The sequence below is a fragment of the Seriola aureovittata genome, chromosome 17 (genome assembly GCF_021018895.1).
Source record: "Seriola aureovittata isolate HTS-2021-v1 ecotype China chromosome 17, ASM2101889v1, whole genome shotgun sequence".
Taxonomy (NCBI): Eukaryota; Metazoa; Chordata; class Actinopteri; order Carangiformes; family Carangidae; genus Seriola; species Seriola aureovittata.
The window spans coordinates 19,093,158-19,115,416 of record NC_079380.1 but is presented as its reverse complement, the minus strand read 5'-3'; the positions used below and the strand labels follow the sequence as shown (position 1 = coordinate 19,115,416).

The 22,259-nt window shown below is 38.9% G+C and overlaps 1 protein-coding gene across 1 annotated transcript; it reads left to right on the top strand.

Moving 5' to 3' along the window:
- Positions 1-2,094: 2,094 nt before the first annotated feature.
- On the top strand, positions 2,095-17,610 carry fus (FUS RNA binding protein). The gene is made up of 15 exons (XM_056401116.1): positions 2,095-2,235; positions 3,273-3,297; positions 3,619-3,803; positions 3,901-4,075; positions 4,191-4,414; positions 4,824-5,022; positions 9,040-9,074; positions 11,844-11,885; positions 12,622-12,731; positions 13,019-13,148; positions 13,608-13,703; positions 13,993-14,116; positions 14,955-15,052; positions 15,484-15,616; positions 15,926-17,610. The coding sequence occupies exons 1-15, from the start codon at positions 2,223-2,225 to the stop codon at positions 15,963-15,965; spliced, it is 1,629 nt and encodes a 542-aa protein (XP_056257091.1). The 5' UTR covers positions 2,095-2,222; the 3' UTR covers positions 15,966-17,610.
- Positions 17,611-22,259: the final 4,649 nt, after the last annotated feature.

Here is a 22,259-nt window from a genome sequence, read left to right as displayed (position 1 = left end):
TCCTTGGTTTGATTTAGATGCCGTTTAAAGCCTAACAAAGCAGATTTTTGTCTTGAAAGTGGTGGTAAAGGAAAGGTCACGGTCATGTTATTTAAAAGGCTTCATTTTTGGGAGCAATAAATGTTATGATAATCTGCACATTTAGGTTAGTGTGTTTCGGGTGTGTACAAGTAGAGCTCTTGACCTGGCTGATATCCTTAACTTGAAGTCCAAGTGCTGGAGACATACAACTTTTGATGACAATTTGACAGATTTCACCATTCAGCAAATACAATAAAGTCACTGTTACTTCAATAAATGGGATAAAACAAATTTCAGAAGCTCTTTGTCATCACAATCAATGAAGCATGTGAATCAGCTGGGAACTTGTCACTTTGATTTTTGATCAAGCTATAAAACGCATTGTAAAGGCTCATGTTAATTTGAGAACAAATTAAATAACATCTTAAAACCATGTGACATGGGTGCACACCAAACAAAAGATTAATAGCTCAAGTGTAATTTCATTAATGTAACTTGAATGAGCCACCGCCTTTTCTATTTACCAGTTGCATACTTTCTTGTGTTTGTCCACAGACTTGGTCAGTCAGACATTTATCCAACAGGACCAGCATGTAATGCTTGAAGAAAACAATATGGATGAGATCCTCTGAGAGTAAATAGTATAATACTGACATATCAATATCTAATGTGATATAGCACTTAGTACATTGATAAACTGTGTATTTATGGCCAAACCAGCAAAATAAAACACCTCATTGCTCAAAGTTCTTCATCATAAACTCAGGTATAAACAATATTTCAATTGAATGTGGATGAATAAATGAATTACATTTCACACTAAAATGTTATACTATGATTGCCTGTCGGTTTGAGCAAGGCTAAGAAAAATATTTATTTCCTTTTCAAGAGTACTGAAAAATAACCACCGTCTTGTACATTGTGGCCTCCCTAAACCTTTTTATATTTCATTTGTTTTTATTTAAATGTTTTTTCATATTCTATGGTTTATCTCTGGTCTCTTTTTCTCATACAAATGTTGCAGGCATGGTGAGGGACTCTCTCCTTGCAGGTTTGTTAAGAGTGATTTTAGAACAATCAGTGTTCACTGCCCTCCGGTGGTCACAGTCATGAACTGCTGCACTCTTTAAATTGGTGGCTAAAACAAAATCAGCCCAATCAATAAATTATCAATGTCAAACTCATTATTAGTGTGATTATTACACTTATTAGTGATTGATGTTCATTGTCTCGTAACAGTTTGCTTGGACAATCATTTCCAGTCATGCTAATTACTGTCATTACATCTTAAGTATTCTGTGTGTTAGCTAGTAATTTAAATGGAGTGAGCGTTGCAGTTCCTCACTGTGACTGTGATACTTTCAGATCAACACTTCTTTGTCTTTTATTTCAATATACAAAGCTATTGCTGAGACCTAAATAATTCAGGGGAAACTTGACCCATACATGGCGACCTTTGCAGCGATGGCAGGTGTCACCAGAAAAACAGAACCAACCCAAATCAAGCATAGGTACTGGTGTACCAGAGGGAGGCAATAACAATTGAAGTCATATTTTATTGTATAAAGCTCTGGAGAGATAAAACTACCTGTCAGTATGTTGTGTCGTTCTGCCGATGGCCAGCTGTGTTAAGCTGTCACTTCCTGGGGGTGTGTGCACTAGCATGTAGGTGGTCCAGTGCTCAGACGGATCCTGTGGGTTGGTGATCTCTCTGACAGCCTGGCCACTGCAATACTCTCTGAAGAAAGATGGACGTACAGCAGGGTGTGAGGGGGTGAGAGTCATTGTGCTTGTAAAAGGCTCCTTTTTAAGAATGTCCTGGTAAAGGTAGGCACAAATAACAACAGCTAAAGAGAGATGGCATTAGATATGCCACTAAATCTAAATCAAACAGCAATGTGGTTATAAAATCACCCACAAAAGCGCCAATATAATCCCAGTATAGCTAAATACCATCTTAAAATAACTCAGGAGTTTGTCAAAAACATCAAAATACAACACAGGGATGCAAGACATCACTTGTTTACTGGAGAAACATACTCCAGCCCGCCATCCTGCGGTCTGTGGAGGAACTGCAGCGGAGCTGTGGAGAGGACACCGGTGTTCGTGCATCTTCATCTTCCTCCTCCTCGGTTCAGTCAGTCCGTTATCAACACGCTGGTTGACATAGTGTCACTAAGGGCAGTTTATCGTCCGTCGAAATGGCGTCCAACGGTAAGAAACACAACTCATTTCTGTCCAGTGTTTGGAGGACATTGAAGGTTGAAGCTGGTTAGCTAACACTAGAAAATATCCCCACCAAGATGATCCGGTACCGGTACCGGTGACTAGCTCGTTACAAGACGCTAGTTAGTAGTCAACTAGCTGAGGTCGACTAATGCCAGTTATAAGCTAGCTGCTAATTATATTGGTTTAAAATATTGCGGTATTACGGTTTATTTATTTTCCAGTTAGAATTCATGAGCACCTCTTGAACATCGTTTGTCCGTTGGGTAGATCAGCACCGACAGACGTGATTCTGGCGTCGCGATAATTCGAGTCTGCTACGTTTTATTAACATTTAGCTCAAAGGGCTAGCCAGGTCGCTTGTACTACTGACCCAGTTTCCGATGGCGGCCCCGCCTCACGGTGAACAGACTGCGGACACTGTTTGCCTGTACAGGATCATACCAATGTTTTTATTTATTTATTTATATATATATATTAGTGTATTTTCCATGTTATGAAAGATCAACCAACGGCGGTCTGTGGCAGCAGGTACCTGTTTTAAATTGATAAGAGCCATCATATCATTACAAAAAGGTGTAATATAACAAACGACAATGATACAGGATCATACTAATGTTTTGTTCATTTCACTACAGTATGAAAATTTATTTGCAGTCTTGAGTTTATAATCCACCTTGCTGAGCATCCAATGTGTGTCAGAATTACATTCATCTAGGGCTGCATATATAGGGTCAACACCAAACACTTAAATGCAAATAAAAATGAATGCATACTTGATGTTCTGTGATTTCTGACACAACTCAAGTTAACTGATTCCCACAGGCGCCTGTAACTGTAGAAAAGAGCTTCAGCTGTCTTGCCTGCAATTAAAAAAGATCATTAAATTATTTCAATTTTTTTTGATGATTACCATGCAAATGAAGCATAGCAACATTTGAGTCAGCCGTATTTGATGAATACTTTTAAAAAGCATACTGTATTATAATTCATAATATTGCCACCCTGTTTTGTTTATTCCATAGATTATTCCCAAACGTCTGCCCAGGGGTAAGTAATTTAACAATCATAACCCAGAGTTTCTCAGCTGTTTGTGCAGAGAGAGTTTATCATACTCTCTGTACAATATGTTAAGAGCTTTCTTCACTCTCCTAAAACTATGAAGAATAGTAATATATATCATACCAACATTCATATGTGAATGTTATAATGTTATAATTTTGTGGTCGTAAGAAATATAAATGATTAACAATGAAAATGAATTTACCTCATTCTTATTACCTTAGAAACTCACTGACGGATGTTAATTCTCAGTGGATACAATTTTGTAAACAGCATGTTATATATTTGGTGTGTGAACCTTGTCTGCAGCTATGGGTCCTATGGTGGAGGTGGCGGTGGAGGTGGTGGAGGTGGTGGAGCTAACCAGGGCTATGGTCAGTCCTCTGGCCAGAGTTACAGCCAGCAGGGCTATGGGGGCTACAACCAGGGCTCTGACAGCAGCCCTGGCTCCTACAACCAGGGAGGTTATGGCAGCTACGGTCAACCCCAGTCAGGTAGAGGCAGAATCAGTAACTGTCCAAAACCACACAGTTTTTCAGTCACGCATGCAGTTGAACTTAATTACATGCCCTGTCTTCTGCTTACTCCCAGGTGGTTACGGTTCTCCACCCTCTAACCAGAGTGGTGGGGGCGGTTATAATCATTCCAGTCAGTCCTATGGTTCTTCGGGATACAGCAGCAGCAACCAGCCCTCCAACATGAGCTACAACCAGCAGTCATCCTTCTCTGGTTACAGCCAGCAGCAGCCTCCTTCATCCTCTGCAGGGTAAGACACCATCAGCTTCTACTTTTAATTTGCTGAGATTTAGCCCCGTAGACGTAGTGGGGGGATGTGTTTTTTGTAGGTTTTTTAATGGTCTTCTTCTCCTCACCTTCACCAGCTATGAAGGCAACTCACAGGCCCCTGGATATAACCAGCCACCCAGTGGTGGACAGAGCGGAGGTGGTTATGGGAGCAGTGGAGGTCAGACTGGTGGATATGGTGGCAGCGGAAGCCACCAACAACCATCCCAACATGGAGGAGGTCACTACAACCAGTCTCCGAGCTACAACTCCCCTCCCCCACAGAGCTACAGTCAGCAGAGCCAGTATGGTCAAGGTGGTGGTGAGGAAAAAAGTTTACATTAACTGTTATCTAAGTGTAAAGAAGTTATCATCACCTCTTCAGGGAACAAAGATGAACATGAGACATTTAAATGTTATAGCTCAGGGTAATCTCTGACTTCTCTGACAACAGATTTTCAGAGGGACTTATTTAAAAAAGTAGTTCCAAAGAAAACTGTTCAGACACTGTGACTTATAAATAGCTGGGATGTTGTTTCTGGATAAACATTTTGCTGTAAATTGCAGTATTGTTATTGTTTATACAATACTGAGTTACTTGGAGAAAAATAAACTGAAGAAAGTAAAACACTAAAGCTATTTGAATTTAAAAATAGTGGTGACCTTCAGAATGTCTGTCACACTCTCATATGCAAAACTGTTGAGGTCAGATTGTCTCAACTTTCTCTCAGGATATGGAGATGAGAGCCCACCGATGAGTGGAGGAGGAGGTGGAGGATACAGTGGTCCCGATGGAGGTTACGGAGGTCAGGATGGCCGCGGTGGCAGGGGCCGTGGGGGTGGATTTGGAGGTCGTGGTGGTGGCGGCGGATATGATCGCGGTTTTGACCGAGGTGGGCGAGGCGGACCAAGAGGAAGAGGAGGCATGGGGTAAGTGTTTAAAAATCAAGCAGTGTCCATGTTATCAGTTGTTTTTTGGTAGGTCTGGTGGACCTGTGAAAGCGCACTGAATCTGAGTACAGTGATGCATGTAAATGTTTCTCACCTTTGGTTACATGTGGCTCTGCGTAGAGAGATAAAATGAGATGGTACTGTTCCACATTTGTAGCTACATGCTAAAGCAACTGAGAGACGTGTGCCCCCCCTCATGCATTTGAGGAAAAATTATCTCAAGTACTCCTAAATTGCAGCAAAGCATTATAAGTTTTCTGTCTGCAGCGCTGACTGCACAAATCTTTATTTTCAGAGTGGAATGCCATACTGTACATGCACCCTTTTTAGGTGAATGTATACGTACATTAAAAGTTTATCTGTGTTTCGCAGTCCCGTCCTGTGATAAGCTAGTGGTACACTTTCAGCATCCTCAAGTGTACGATGGTTTGTGTAACGTATATTTCGTCATCAGCGGGGTTATGTGAGGCTCTGTGTGGACGTTAGTGTAAGGACATCAACTGTGCATCCGCTCTTCCAAGTGGAGTCCAAGCTGAGAGAAATATCATAAGAACAAGTACGCGTCGTGTCCGCAGCTCTCCATGCGTGCACCTGTGCCTGATCCCAAAACTTGTTATTATGAAAAAGATGCTACTGTTCTATGACAGAGGGAAAAGCCATGTGTCATGATTTACAAGGTTAATGTGTTATGAACAGGCTAATTCTGAATACACTTTTATCACCACTTAGTGATTTGGCATTTCTTTTGATTAGTTAATCACATGCTTGCTAAACTACAATAGACTTTTTAATGATGAATATTAAAGGTGTGTGAATTTCCTGAATTAACATGGTGATTGCTGCACACATGCACACAATGGCAGCAAAGAAACAGAGGGTTCATGCGCTAAGAAAGAGTGTTCATGTGTCCAGAACATGATCTAAGGTGACACAGATATTTTTATTTATAATTGTTGGTATCAATATAACTCTAAAACTCTAAACCAGGCTTACGTTAGGTAGTATGGTATCTCTCTGCCAGCCCTGAGTGCTGACACAAATCCATCATTGCTGGGTTGCTGAGGCTGTGCGATGTGGTAGAACTCAATATCACAATTTTGATAATATTATTTTTCAGATACTAACATCAGTAATGTGGTTCAGAATTCAGTGTAAAAATAATAATGCTATAAACAGTGCTCCGCTGTTATGCATCACATCATGAAAAACTCATTTTGGAAAAATTTAATAACAATTTTCCTGGACTCATTCATTTAGACCACAGATTATTGTAAAACAATAACAGAATATAATGATTTCATCATGAGATGATACCACTAAAAATCGATTTACAATCCTTTGAATTATTGCCCACCCTACTTTAAGTTTACAACTCTAATGTGTTGAATCAGAAAACAGGAAATGCCCGGATCTCACAAAAGGACATTGTACTTGTTAAGAACACTGTTGCCTGTGTCCAAGCACAACATAAAGGTTGTGTTTCAGATGCTGAGCTGAGCTTGTAAAGTTCAGAGTTGACATGGACAGGGGGTTTGGAGTTAAGGTCCTTGTGGCTAAATGTTGGTCAGAAACCACACCAGCAAAGTCAGCATCATGATTATTACCATCAAAAGCAAGAAGATGCAATGAACATATTAACTTTTCAGAATCATTAAAAACGGATCTTTGAACGAATGAACGTGCTACAACATGAACCAGGTTAAATCACTGTTCACAGCAGTTCAATTAAGGCCTTTTACAGTTGGACTGGCTGATCGTCTCTAACAGATTTCAGTTTGCTTCTTTCTCTGTTTCTGTTTGAAATCTTAGAAATTACAGTTTTGGTATGAAACTCTACCCCTTCCTCACTGTCAGTTATTTGAGTAAAGGCCCTTGTTTCAGTGATTCTTGACATAAAATAGTAAGAGAGGTGGGGTGGAACGAGAGAAAAGCCAAAATCAACCATAAACATGTTTACATGCTTTTGTAAGTTTCATTTTTAAACATGCACAGCGAAAATAGAAACTTTAGCTAAAGCAAATATCTACAGAACCAGTGTCTCACATAAATGTTTTGCAACTCTGTATCACAATACGTGGTACAAAATGTGTTTCTTTTACATTAATCTAATCACAAAAACCTTGTGTACAACAGACTCTCTGCTGCCAGTGTGACGATCCAGACAAAAAACAAGCAGGGTGCTGTTGCGTGCTCGACCACAAAATTTCACTCCATCATTGTTATAGAAATGATGGTTTGATCACACTCGAACTCAGCATTGCACGAAAGCCTGATTATAAACAACAACAGTACTGGAACACTAAAGTGAATTTATTTTTTTAAAACTGCACTTAAGGATTTGCTGCCAAACTAAACATTTAGCACCGAACACAGGCTGAAAATGAATTTGTGGTGGCTTGAAAGTTTCCTGCCACACACTGTTGCATTCACAAGCTAATTCCAGTTCCAGTTGTTTTTGTACAAACGTAAGACAGACAAAGATAATAAATGCAAAGATACTGAGAAATACATTTTTAGGGCTTCATAGGGGTTACTTTATTCAGGACAGATTTTACAACAAGAACATCATCATTGAATGAGTGAAGCTATGAGGCAGAAACTGGTATGGTAAGTTGATATTTTGTTTTTCTTTATAGAGGATGCACAATATTTTATGTACTTCTATGTAACCCCATAATGTTGGTGATGAACTCCTAGACAAGTTAGTTTGCCATTCCATTGTATGTTTTCTCACCCATTGTGGACTATATTTAAATATCCTTCTCCATTACAATATTTGAACTCAGTCCCCATCACAGTATCCTTTAATCAGGCAGGTAGCACTGTGCACCGATCAGCTGATATGCTCCTGTGTTGTTCAACAGAGGCATGATGAGTGATCTCTGTTTAAGATTTGAGAATGAAGGGACATGTAAATGTGAGTAAAAAAGCTGCTGGTGCTTGACTTGTCACATCTGTGGTTTTTATACCAGACATGATATCCTGGTATAAGGAAGTCTATGTGCAATTTATAAAAGGCAAAAACTGAGCAGGAAGACAAATTTACCGGACACTGAAACATGACATACACGGCAGCACAACTAGATATTTGATATGTGAAATTTTTGCCCTAAGCATTGAATGTTGTGTGAATAGAATTCAGGTAGCTTGGCCAGTAAGCCTTTACACCCTCTATAGGTCAAAGCCAATATGTTTTTTTTGTTTTTGTTTTTTTTCCCTCTTCACAAGTGTGTTTTTGTCTGCAAGATGCATTTCCGTGATAGTAAACCATGGCCTTGACTCTGCCCCCACATGCCACAAAACATTGCCATCACCTGCTTTTCTCACCTGTTACCACCTCCTTCCCAAGCCCTGACGGATATCTGTGTCATACTCTGCTTTAATCAATCTTTGAATCTTCTCCTAGGCTTTTATCTTCTCTTCAGAGTGGCTTTCTGCTCTTAAGCCATCATTTGGGAAATTCCAAAATGGGGGAAGTCTAGAGACAGTTAATAGTCTTCTTGTAGTTGGAGGAAAGAAAAATTAAAATACCAATAATTTGGGTGATAATGGTAAAAGCCTCAAAGAACACCTGCTTTGGGATTCACTGTGTTTGTGGTAAATAGTAAAGGTTGTCTGAGACCTACAAAATACCCAACACCAATCCAGGGACCAGAGGTGTTAATGTTTGGGTTGGTTAATTGACACAAAACCAAGTTATGTGATGAAATCAAATGGGAACATACAAGTTACGGAAAGACTGGATATATATTTTGGGTAATAATTAAATAAAAAATTTCAGTTGCTTTTGAACAAATAAAGACGAGGTCTTAAAACTGGCCTCTTGTCCTCGAGGTATATTCAGGAGACTCTGAACAAGATTAAGTAGGAGTTCATAATGAAGAGGGGTGGGTTTAATGAAGAGACTGAGAGTGAAGGTTACCCACTACCCAATGAGAGAAATCGCTGTCAACACCAGTCTTCAATGCGTGTCGTTTCTCTCTTCCTCTTCATCAGAATGGGCGAACGTGGAGGATTCAATAAGTTTGGTGGTAAGTGACAAAAAAAATATCACTTCAGCAAAAAGATTTGAGTTTGAAGAGTCAAAGTTAAAGGGAGGGGGATCAGAGACCACACTTAAAGCATAAAGTGGGTTTAAGTGTGTGTGTGTGTGTGTGTGTGTGTGTGTGTGTGTGTGTGTGTGTTTGTGTGTGTGTTTTAAGTAACCCACGTACAAAATTACACTTCACTGTTCCACATACTTAACTGGTGATTGTAGGAGGACAACAGTGTGTAAACACATGCAGAGAAAATGCTCATTCCAGCTGCTGGAAAAACACAAATGTGAAAGGGGAGGCTGAACTTATTCTCAAGGCTTTTTTTTATTTTTTATTTCTCAAAATGCTAAATAGGTTATAGTGTGATTTACAATCTGTTCCATGGCATGGCCTCACAGGTAAGAACCCTCAGTGTGTACTCTTACTCAGCAGAGGGAGTAGTATGGTAACCCCTGTGACTGTAGGTCTGTGCTCACGTCTTGGAATTTGAAGATGTTTGAATTTGATGGATGGGTGTTCAGAGCTCCGTGCGGGCTTTTATGAGTCATTAAACCTGACGCTTTTGATGGGGTGCTGCGTCAGTCAACAAAAGAAATGAGATAAGAAAAGTGTCCGCAGTTTGGACCATACTACTATACCCTTGGAAAATGCCCTGTCATTCAGATTTTGCAAACATGGTTCAAGCTGTGTGTCACATGAATTGATTAAATAACATTTATATTCTTAAGGTATAATTGACAACAATGCCCAGAACCAGAGTGGCTGTAAAACATGTAGATGGAAGTTTTGGTTCTACTTTTCAAAGAAGAGTGTTGGATGGTAAAACTGGTTTTATCACACACCTGTGGAATATTATCAAGCATATGGTGCTTAGTGTACTGTGAATAGGAGAAAGGTTTGTGGTTTCGCAACACACAATGGTCCGTTTGGAACAATAGACCAATTGTTATGAAAGCCTCATCACATGGCTCAGTCTATTGTATGGGTAAACCACATCTAAAGGTTGTAAATCACATATTTGATTTATTGTAAATGACTATATGTTAAAGGTTTGCTGTTGGAAGGTTTATGTTTGCGACTGAAGGCATAATCTCAAACCTTTGATGGGGACAGAGATACTTTTTAGTTGCTTTTATTTGTATATGTATTCAAAATCAAAATTAAAAACCAGTAGAGTTGATGTAACTAGTGGTCAGTGACATTAGGAGGCCCAGAGAAATTCTTAATACTTCACCTGATCTTACCTTAATCAATAACATGAATATTACAAAAATATTAATGGTGAAAAGCTACAACTAAACACTTAAATAATGAAATGTTGCTAATGAGGAAACACAGTTTATAGTAACAGTTTGCTGATGTTTGTGTCGTAATGAAAACTCAACTGACTGATAGAAAAAAGGTAATTATCCTTATTGACATTGTAAAAGTCCATGCAAATTACTAAGAACACATCTGGTCAAATTCTCTCTGTTTAATGGCAGGTTCGTTTGTTGTACATGAAATGCATAAAATCTGGCATAAAATTCGACTAAGCTGAAATCTAGAGTTTTACTGTGGACACTGTTACCTGTTCACATTAGTCATGGTGACATGACGCCATCATGGAAGAAGTCAAAAGTCTAAACAATGAGTCATCTCACAGTCGTGCAGAGATGAATGCTGTGGTCAGTTTCCTGATTGACATTCTTCACTGTAAAGAAGAAAAATGAGTTCTGTGGAAAAGGTTTCGCTTGCTTTTTCACTCTACCTGAGTGTACTGTAAGTGGTTCAACTGTTGTGTTGAATTGAGGGGTGTGACACTGGCGTCTGATAACAGCCAGCCAAAGTTTGTCTTAAACAAGAAAGATTTTATCCAGTAACAGAAGCTCTGGTAAATCAAGCTACCGGTGACGCAGTATGCAGTCCATCTTCAAAAAGGTGACGGGACTTAATGCCTGACTTTCCAAGGTGTTACCACTGAAAACCTGAACATTGGAAGTTGGTTTTATGAATGGGTGAAGTATGCGTAACTGTACAAAATCACAAAAAGCTCTCAGAATGGCAAACACGGTGTTCCTATTCCCAGGATGTATGTTGGGACAATTTCCAAGAGTCCTTTCTTAAGCTGTGGGAAAACCAAAAAAATAAAAAAAGGGATTTCTGTTTCAATGTGTTGGACTTGGTTCCAACAGTTGTTAAAGTTTGTGTGAAAGGAAATGATTCTTAGTGTATCAAGAAATACATCAACACAATGCATTGACTTGACTTGTGGAGTGTTTTATATACCAAAACCCAACCTGAGTGACTTTGCATGAGGTGTCAGTCTTATTTGTTTAAGCAAAAAAAAAAAACCTACCAAAACATTGAAATGGTTTGCTGTGAAATGGTGGTTATTCTGAAGCACAAAATCTACTCGAGGACAGTATCTCAATAATGTGGACGATCTTGTTCCGTACACTTGTTCGTGGGATGACATCGGCTACTTACGGTCCCCTGCATACAGCTGCTGTGAATTGTGGTAATTATGAAAGATTTGATGATATAATGACACGGTGGAAAGACAGGATGGTAAAATGTGCTTTTTGTGACAAGTATTCAGGCTCTCCTGGTACTGTAAGCACCTTAGACTATATCTCCACACGCTCAGTGGCTACGAGCTTAATGTTGGTACTCTTTTGGTGGGAACAAAGTTTGGATGAAAGGAATTTACTGTTTTGTTTTTTATGTGTGATTCAACAAATTTCTTTTCCACAACTGATATCTGCGTCTTGTCTTCTCAAGGACCAAGAGACCCAGGACATGGACATGGAGGACCCGGCTTCAGTAAGTCTTGCATTGTTTAATTTTTGTTCTGGTGTCAGGTGTCTATTCTGTGAGGTCTTGACAACTACTGGGCATATTTACTTGAAGTTTCTAATGGATATTTCTTGTCCAAGAGAGATGGTTGTCTTGGCCCCCTCGCATGAATAATAATTGTCCAAAAGAGATTGCTACTTCGACCAAACATTCAGTTTACGACAAAGTATTTTGATTAGAAAATATCCTAATTGACATCACATTTTAGTTACATATTTATGAACATTCATTAACCTGAAGCATCTCAATCAACAAATCAATCAGGTCAATCAGTTTCCTATTATTCAAATAAAACATCAACATCCAATGGGCAGATTGCTATGAAATTTTCTGACCACTTCCCCTAGATAATGAACCTGTTTGGTTATAATGACAGCAGCTATATCATCTTGTTTTGCAACATTAATGTGAGGTATGTTGCTCTGTCTGCTTGATGTGTAAATAGATGACTTTCACCATAACACATATTTAAGGTGATAATATGTCAGGTGTGTTTTCAGCTTGCTCTGCTGGCTCAGTGGCCAAAATCAATCAGTGCAACTTTAATACCAAATTAATAATGAGAAAAGATTTGGATTGTAGTTGTTGTAGATCAGAAACTGACCTACACAGAGTGATATGTGATCATTTAAAGGGGTGTGATGTCCAGTGTTGTATTGTCCTTTTGTTGTTCTCTGACATCTCTTCACATTTCTTCCAACAGTGCAAGACCAGGATAACTCTGATAATAACACCATCTTTGTACAAGGCCTGGGAGACGACTACACCGTTGAATCAGTGGCTGACTTTTTTAAGCAGATTGGGATCATTAAGGCAAGTGCTACATGTTTGTTATTTATTTATTCACTTATGTAATGTTGAACTTGAACACTGTTCAGGCTCAAACTCAAAAAACCCAACATATTTACAATAAATATCTGTTGCAGCACAATGTCTTCAAATTAAGATTGAGACACTACATCTAGGGACGTGGGGTAAAAATACTGGGTACAGATTTAACAATGGCTGAAATGGAAACTGATAAATAAGTGGAATTTGAACTTATTTGTTTTTCCTTGGTGCCCAATCGTCCCTAATTTTCCTTCTGTCCATCCTCTTAGGTCAACAAGAAAACAGGCCTGCCCATGATCAATCTTTACACGGACAGAGAGACAGGAAAGCTGAAAGGGGAGGCCACAGTTTCCTTTGATGACCCCCCTTCAGCTAAGGCTGCCATCGACTGGTTTGATGGTACGTTGTTTATCTGTCTGTCAGGGCTTACCCAAATTCAGTGTTCGCTCCATGACCTCTTCAAAACGTCAGGCAGGTAACATTATATTTTCAACAAGGTTGCAGTTTAGGAATGAGATGGAAGCAGAGTATTCAACAAAGGTTTGGTTAAAATATAAGTGTGTGGAACATCCTGAGCACAGTGATGGACAGCAGTGAATTGAATCACGCTGCAGGAGTAGTTTGAATTGTTTTGTTCTGGTTATTTTGATTTCTTTCTCCTCCTTAGAAACCTAATATTTTTGGAATCTGTTGTAACTGAATTCAAGCAGTTTTACAGTTACATTTAAGTTTGTCTTGTATTGTGTTGAATTCTGTGCTATTTCTCATTTCTCAGCTTCATCCATTTTGTAATTTAAAGCACATTTTTATTTACCTCAGCTCAGCTGCTTGTGACATTTTGATATCTTTCCTCACCAGGTAAGGACTTCAATGGAAATCCCATCAAGGTGTCCTTTGCCACCCGCAGAGCTGACTTTGGAGGCCGAGGTGGAATGAGGGGAGGTCGCGGACGAGGTGAGCCCATTTTTTAAACTTATTTTTTGAAGGTTGGAACTCTGTAATGGTGTATGAGATGTAATTTAGGAGTCCTGTCTTATTTGAGACAAATTGAGATCGAAAGTGCATTCTTGACTTTAGAAATACAAGGTCTATTTTGTAGCTGCTCAGTAGCTTTTCGTCATATCACACAATCTTCCTGAGCAGACGAAATTTTCCCGGTTGTCATGGGATTGTTGACGTGTTATGTGTTACAACAGGAGATCTAACTGGGTCGTTTTATGTTTTGTTTTTTTTCTTGGTGAAGGGCCGATGGGCCATGGAGGATTTGGAGGGGGTCGAGGTGGAGGTTTCCCAGGAGGCAATGGTGGTGGTGGAGGAGGTGGAGGAGGGGGGCAGCAGAGAGCTGGAGACTGGAAGTGTTCAAACCCGTGAGTCAGAGGCAGTGGGTGGTGGTTTACTTGGTGTTTGAGTCGTTCAGGATTCTGTCTCTCTGACAACCTTTGGTTGAACTTGTTGGCTTCACTTCCTCATCTTCTAAACGTGCCTGTGGTGTACCTCAAGGGTCGATTCTGGAGCCCATCATTTTTTCTATTTGCAGACACAACATAATGCTTAATTTTCACACAGATTAATATTTTTGAAGATATAGAGTGTTGGATGTATTGCAACTCTCATCAGTTTAATGAGGATAAGACATTCAGATAATGACAGTTGAATTAATCATTTCCCTGACCTCACGCTCACAGACTTGAAGCCATCTGTTAGAAATTTGAGAGCACTCTGTCTTTCAAATCTGACCTTTAAAATCAAGTACAAGTTAGTTGTATTTTTATCAGTTATTAAATTGTTTGCAGTTATTCCATAATGAAGCTGCTAGACTGGATCTACGAGATGAGAACACATTACCTCATCTTCACTGGCTTCCCATTGCCTCCAGACTACACTTCAGAATTCTGTTAATAACTTAGAAAAAAGTTCAACTCCACGTCTCTGACCTGCTGAACCCAGAAGTAACATAGCGTACACATAGATCAGCATAAAAAACTCTTCTCACAGTTTCCAGATCTAATCTTATAATCTGAACATACATTTGCTATTCTGGAACCTAATCTGTGGAATACATCACCTTTCACGATCAGCACAGCTGCTTCTTTCATTCATTTTAAATGGCAGCTAAATATACACCTCTTTAAACTGGCTTTTATCTGATATGTATGATTTTAACCCTCCAGGAAAATGTAATGTCATTTCATTTTTCATTTTCAGCAACTGTGGCAACCTGAACTTCTCGTGGCGTAATGAGTGTAACCAGTGCAAGGCTCCTAAACCAGAGGATGCTAGTGGGATGCCCCCCATGGAAAGAGGTTAGATCAGTTTTTACATTATGACAATATTTAGTGGTTTTGTAACTCTCTGCTGATTAAAACACATGACCAGTAATAATACAATAGAAATATATTTTATCAATATTGTTATATTTTATTTGTGACACACACAGTGTGACAATGCAGCTCTTTGTCTGTAGGGTCAAGTCAACTTTATTTATATAACCCTATATCACACATTTGCCCCAAGGGGCTTTACAGTCTGTTCGGCATATTGCAGCCTCTGTTAATAGACCCTAGATTAGGGTAAGGAAAAACTCCCCCTGAATAAAAAAGGGAAAAAAATGGAAGAAACTTGAGGAAGACTTCTAGACTGATCCCTCCTGGTACTGAATCCCTCAGAGTCAATCATAGTAGAGACTTACTCAGCAGTTTACAAATTGTCACCAGATTGCTTGTTGTGATTTCAGGAGGTTATGGAGGAGAACGCAGAGGGGGGTTTGATCGAGGCGGCTTTAGGGGACGAGGCGGTGACCGCGGGGGCTTCAGAGGAGGCAGAGGAGGCGACCGGGGAGGATATGGCCCTGGCAAGATGGACACAAGGTCAGATTCACTCAAACAAACAGCACTCTGGTGAGAAACCATCTTGGTGTCGAGGTTTGAAACCAATTGTGGATAAAAAAAAATTTAAGACACTTAAGACAAGTATTTCTGCATTTTGATGCGTCACATAACTGAAGATTTGGTTGATGTGACTCCTATGAGAAGGAACATAATGTTATCTCTCTCTCTCTCTCTCTCTCTCTCTCTCTCTCTCTCTCCACTTGGCTAGCATTCAGTGCAAGTGGTTTCTGTGTTTGTCGTGAGCGTTCAGTTCAGTGCTGAAGAAGTAAGTGTGTTTGTTATTTCCAGGGGTGATCGCAGACAGGAGCGACGAGGCCGACCTTACTAAATCCTCATTCAAGGACAAACTGTCCCCCTCCCACCTCAGCACAAAGAACAGTTTGTCTACCCCCTGTCCATACTGGGCCCAGCCCACACCTTTCACCTTTTATATAACTGTTAACTTTGATCCTCTTGAATGTGTAGAAAAATGTGACTGTTCCTGTTTTCTGTTTGCTCACTTCTTTCTTCTTCTGGTCAGTGGGGCCTCATTTAGAAAAACAAACTCTGGATCAAGTACTCTCTTATTTTTACAGCCTGAGTCTAATTTCATAATTTTGGCCATCAGTCTAGTTGATAAGGATAATATTCACACCAGCACCATCACTGGAAACAGTCAGAAACAAACCAGCTTAACAATATTAAATCATCTCTTACCTGTGCAAGGAGTTTATATTTTCACCTCCATGGTGAATGTGCCGACATTATTTTTTCTTTTTTCTCATGAACTGCTGAAGCTACCTGATGGAATAATCTGTAGTTTGTTGCAGATCTAGATTAAGATGAAACATTTAGAAATGTGTCATTAAAGTTTATGTAGATTTATATAGCCTTTGGCAGATGAAAACAAAGGTGACCACACCCTATTATTGTAAACTTCAGAGCTACATCATGTGTAACTTTGACCTGCTGTGCTGAGGACAGAGCTCACGGTGTCATGGATGATTATGATTGACATTTGGAGCGCTTAATCTGTTTTCACTCAGCGGTCTAGTAACCCAGGGACTTAAAAACTTGTCTGATAGCCTGTGTTGGTTTTACTATTAGACTCATGTATAAATGTGTGACTACCAGTGCTACTGCATGCTCAGATTAACTGGTATTGTAAGTCAATTATGGTTAAAGCTGTTGAAATAAAAAAAACCCAAGTTGTTAAGAATAAATCGCACCATCAAGAAACTGACTTTGATGTGAAAATATGCTTCATCATAAATGTCACTGCAGAGTCAATTCATATCTGGAGGTTGTGTTGGATCACTGCAGTTTGCTCACAAGGTGAAAAACTCAACAGCTGAACACTTTTTGTCGTGGTGTGAGATCCTAATGGGCCTCATGCAAGATGCACTCAACCAATAGATTTGTTCTAAATGGCATGTTTGAGTGTTTTAATGGAATTTGCTCCATTCACCAGTTTTCTTGAACAGAATTAGAAGTTGAAATTATCTATTTATTACATGTTTATGCAGTTTAAAGAGAATTTAGTGAATCTGATAAATCACTCTGCACAGGAAGTTATCAGACAGGTTTGCGATGAAACTCTGAAAAGTCCCGGTGTCATATTCACTTATAGCTTGCGAACAGGTTTTAAAACTGCCACTGAACTGAAGCTGCTCTTTGTTTTTACAGTCAGTGAGTTGTGTGTAACTTAAGTTACCTGTCAACAACTCACTGGACTGCTGTCAACCTGAGACGCCAACATGGCTCTATATAAGATTCAGTTATGCCTTTAACTTCCTAAATACCTTTCCTCAAAGCTAAGTTTGTCATGGGAGTAGATCTTCAGACAATGATCAACTAAAATTAACTTTTGTAAATGAGGCCCCCACAGTGAAGGGGTTTTTGTTGAGGAATTCTTACTTGTGTATTTATTATTGATGAGTTGTTTTGTATTGTGCATGTGCTGGATTTCAAAAGAAAGTGTTGATAAAACCAAACAGTGCCTCTGTGGTTCTTATTCACTCTTGACTTGTTAATATCTTGTGCTGCTTTCAAACACTTTGTTTGTACAGAAAACTGTTGCTGAACCTGATGGAGCTCAGATGTCAGAACCTACAGACATGATTAGAGGAGACACAGCAGCTATGAACAGTCAGTTATTAAAAACTTGACTGAGTTTTTGAGCATTTAAATCCCCTTCTTCATGCACCAGCTAGGTTTGTGTTAAGCTGGGGAAAAGTCTTTGACTGCCCTGAGATGTTTACCTCTCAATAAACTGGTTTATTTGACTGCCAGGCCTGTTTAAACTTGGCACACTGTTCAGCTTCACAGATGAGTGTCATAGAAACTCTTTCTTTTCTCCATTTTGTTTTAGTCATGGTGGCTGTTTTCATCCTAATGAAGTGATTTAACAACAGTTTGGTGGGAAAATATAAACAAGTTTTAACTGGATTAGGTGTCTCAGCTTATTACACTATACAACTCTTAACACTTTTCCCTACTAAATGTACCTGCTCTTATTGGGTTTGACCCCTCAGAGCCTCCTCCTTATGTTACATGGCTGAATATGAGTAAAAGAATAAAATTAAAGCATTTCTGTTTCATTAGTACATGTTCAGGTGAATGCAAAACCGTGTTACAGTCATGAAATATTATCTCTTTATTAGTATCTATAAGACTGAATCATTAGTCTTTTGGATAATGTTACATGAAATGTGAAAGTCATGTAAATTAAACAAGGCTTTTATTAAAGAGCTATGACTGATAATATGGAGAGAAAAAATAGTTGGTAAGTAGGAAAAAAAGCAGAAAATCATTTAGTTTTTCACTGTCAGTGATTTCTGTAACTAAACTGGAACATTTCTCTGAGAAGATCCAGTCACAGCTTTCCCTCTCTGGTTCTGAGGCGACTTAATGAAACGTTTCAGCTGAGTTGTAATGAACTGAAGTCACATTTTTTGGTCATTGATAGACATTGTATGTCGAGCCCCTCACTAACACCCTGTCGATTTTGTAACCATGACTTTGCACTTTTGCATACCTGCTGTCCTTACCTGTAGTTTACTCTCAGTGAGGCAGACTTCCTTGTTGAGGTTTGTAGACTAACTGGCGGACCCAGTTTTTCTTCACAAGAAAATTATATCCAGTAAGTTCCTGGAGACAACTCGTCCAACAATAAAGACTCTTAATTCATTATTATTAATACACATAGCATTTACAGTATCCAAAAATTAAATCACAACTATAATGAGTGTATTTCACACAGAGCCACCTGCCGCAGTTTTCATGTTTTATTGTCAGGTTTAATGTTGGATTTCGAGACTGATCAACAGAACTTTAATGTCAAAGTGAAGACTCATTACAAATACAAAACACAAGATAAATGTTTACATAAACATTCATCCCCTTTAAACCTAAATAGTCTCTGCTGCAGCCAGTTGGTTTTACAAGTCACATAATTAGTTAAGTGGAGATCACTTGAGTGTCGTTGGAGGGGTTCACACCTGTAGCTGGAAGGTGAGTCTACCATCAAGACAAGAACATCATTGTCAGTCAGTGTTGTCACCCAGCTTTAACCTTTTTAACTATTCATTATCCATCACTTTTAGCTATGTGTCTTTTCTAAGTTTAAGAAAAGTATATAAAGCCTGAGCCTGAGCCTGAGAGATTATAGTGTGTAAACCATGACGTTTGACCTTTATGCTTTCGACAATTTTTTCTAGTTGTACTTGTTCCTAGACAAGTACCTGTTTATGGAAATGACAGTGGCAGCGTTCATTTGTTAACTGGCATCCACATGCAGCTTAACCAGTTCATTCCTGAGCAGGCAGCTCTCCTGAATTTCCCCATCCAACTGTCAGTGTAGATGGATGGAGTTCAGCTGCACAGCATCACCTTTAAAACCAGATCAGTGGTGTCTGTTTGCTTCATGACTTCATGATGAATAGTGTGACTTGTTAGTAGTTCAAGTGACTCATGGGAGTTTTTTTTTTTTTTGTTTTTTTAAGTATATTTTTTTGGGCTTTTGTGCCTTTATTGGACAGGATAGTGGAGAGAGACAGGAAATGGGGAGGCAGAGAGAGGGGGAATGACATGCAGTAAAGGCCGTCCGATGCGGGACTCGAACCGGGGCCAACTGCAGCGAGGACTGTAGCCTCTACACATGGGGCGCCTGCTTAGACCACTACGCCACACGACGCCCCGGGAGTTTTTTAATTAATGGCCCCAGAGTGAAAAACAAACACATTTGAAAGATTACTCCAGCTATCAGCCTCTCTATTCCTAACAAAACATCCATTCCTCGTTGAGTTTAAAAAAGGTTTCTAAACTTCAGGATTTCAGTATATTTCAGAATTAGACAACAGCAGGAATTATTTCAGCAACAGATAACTGTTTGTGGACATGTGGGCATTCAAGACTTGAAAAAACGTGAACCTTAGATGTTTAATTTCATCAGCAATGTATTTTAACACTGAAATGCAGTGGAGTAAAAAGATAAATACGGGTTTTGGAGGCAGCCGACTGAAACTAATGAAGAGATGCTTCCACATGTATGAAAAGGAGGATTATTACAGCAGCCGTCATGTAAAACCTGAAAAAGCACCAGATTTTGTCCAGTGTCAGTCGTCATATTCAAAGACCTCAGTCAGTTTGTGAGTGACAGCAGGTTTCAGTGCTGTGGTCCTGTTGAAGCATTTATTTCAGTGTATCCTCTTCCTCCTTTTCCTTTGTGGTTTTCATGGAATATTCCCACAACAATTCTTGTTTTTCCTGTTTGGTTCCTGTCTCGTCATATGATGACATGATTACACTTAATTAATTTGGCTTTTTTTAAAAGAGTATGTTTACGTCACATTTCTGCGGTTTTCCAAATCATCTCATCAGTTTTTAGTTTGGTTTCCCTCCTTATAGGAAGTCGTTGGTTTAGTTACTGCTCCCCTTTTTTTCAGAGGGAAATATGTCACTTTGTACCATTTGTAAATTACACTCCCCAGTAGGATATAACGTAACGTAAAATGAGCTCCCCCATAACCAGCCACAACAGTTAAATGCTGCTTATAAGTTCAATAATATCAATAACAAATAATAAATCAATAAAAAATATAATAATACAATATTATCAAAAAAATTAAATTTGGATTCTTTATGTGCATTTTATTGATAATACTTCTGTGCTGTAAGTGAAACTTTGAATGTTGGATTTTTACTTGTAACGGAGTATTTTTACACTTTGATATCACGACATATGCTTAATGAAAATTTTTCCCACCTCTGTGGGAATCTGGTGAGAATGAAACCAAAGCTGATGTTAAATGTGATGGATCAGATACAGCAGGAGCAGAAAGGCTGAGTGAACTGAAGTCTGAGGCTGACGACAGGAAATGGGTCTGAAGCAGAATATACGACTGCAAGCCAGACGTTTGTCAGTCGCAATCAAATTCAACCAGACTCCTGGAGATGCAGGAATGCTGCCAGGTGACATTCACCTGACCGTCTGTTACGATCAGTGTGTTCCGCCCTCTGCTCCACTATTTATGGTAATTGAGGCAGGAAATAACATGTCAAGATCAATGGGTAGATAAATAAACTGAAACACCAATTAACATGTTTGTACTTCTCAAGTGGCATAGAAAAAATAACATAACATAAAAATAATAACTTAACATCTTCATGTTCTACACATTGTAATAAAAACAAATAAAAATATTTCATGTAATTTTGAATCTTGACAAAGGAGATGAACTTGGAGAAAAGTTCGCAGGTAGTGTGAGTTCATGGTCAGATGACTGGACCTATAAACACCTATTCAATGCTATCCCATAGCATTGTTAGGATAAACAATAGGACCCATTGACTATGAAAATATGGTCTTTAGAAAAGAAAATATTCATAGATCTTTTTTTAGGATGGTTGAATGTGACGTAATATTGCAACAGTCGGCCTTACAGGGTTAAACAGAACTGTCTTTACATTCTCTACTTAACTAAAAGTACCAGTATCATAATGTAAAAATACTCCAAATTAAAAGTCTTAATCCAACCTAAGTACACAAGTGATATCAGCTACTGTACTATACTTCAAGTGTCAATAGTAAAAGTACTCATTGTGATTTATATATTAATTCTAAATCTTTTACATTTTAACTACGTCATATATAGTTAGATAGTTCAGTCCTGTGGTTCCCAACCCAGGGGTCACGCCCCTCCAAATGGTCACCGGATAAATCTGAGGGGGTTGTCACATGATTCACAGAAGAGGAAAGAAGAAAAAATAAAAGTTGTCATTCACTGTTTTCTGTTTTCTGGTTTTGGATTTTAATCTTTGCTTTTTAAAAATGATTCTACATCATTTGACCTCGTTGGCCCTCGGACAGTTTACAACAAACCATGTGAGAAAAATACTTTAAAGAAGTCTTTTCTTTAAATACACATTGTGTTTTTTTAATAAGCTTTTTATATGTTTTTATATAAAATCTGAACCTACAGCTCAGATAAATCTAGTGGAGAATAAAGAATAATATTTTCCTCATACAAACTAAAAAAAGTACAACTAAACTACTTCAAAATTGTCCTTGAGAAATTTGAGTACTTAGTTTGTCAACTGCCGGGTTTGACAGGCGCTGCCATTTGGTTTGTGGTGAGGTGTT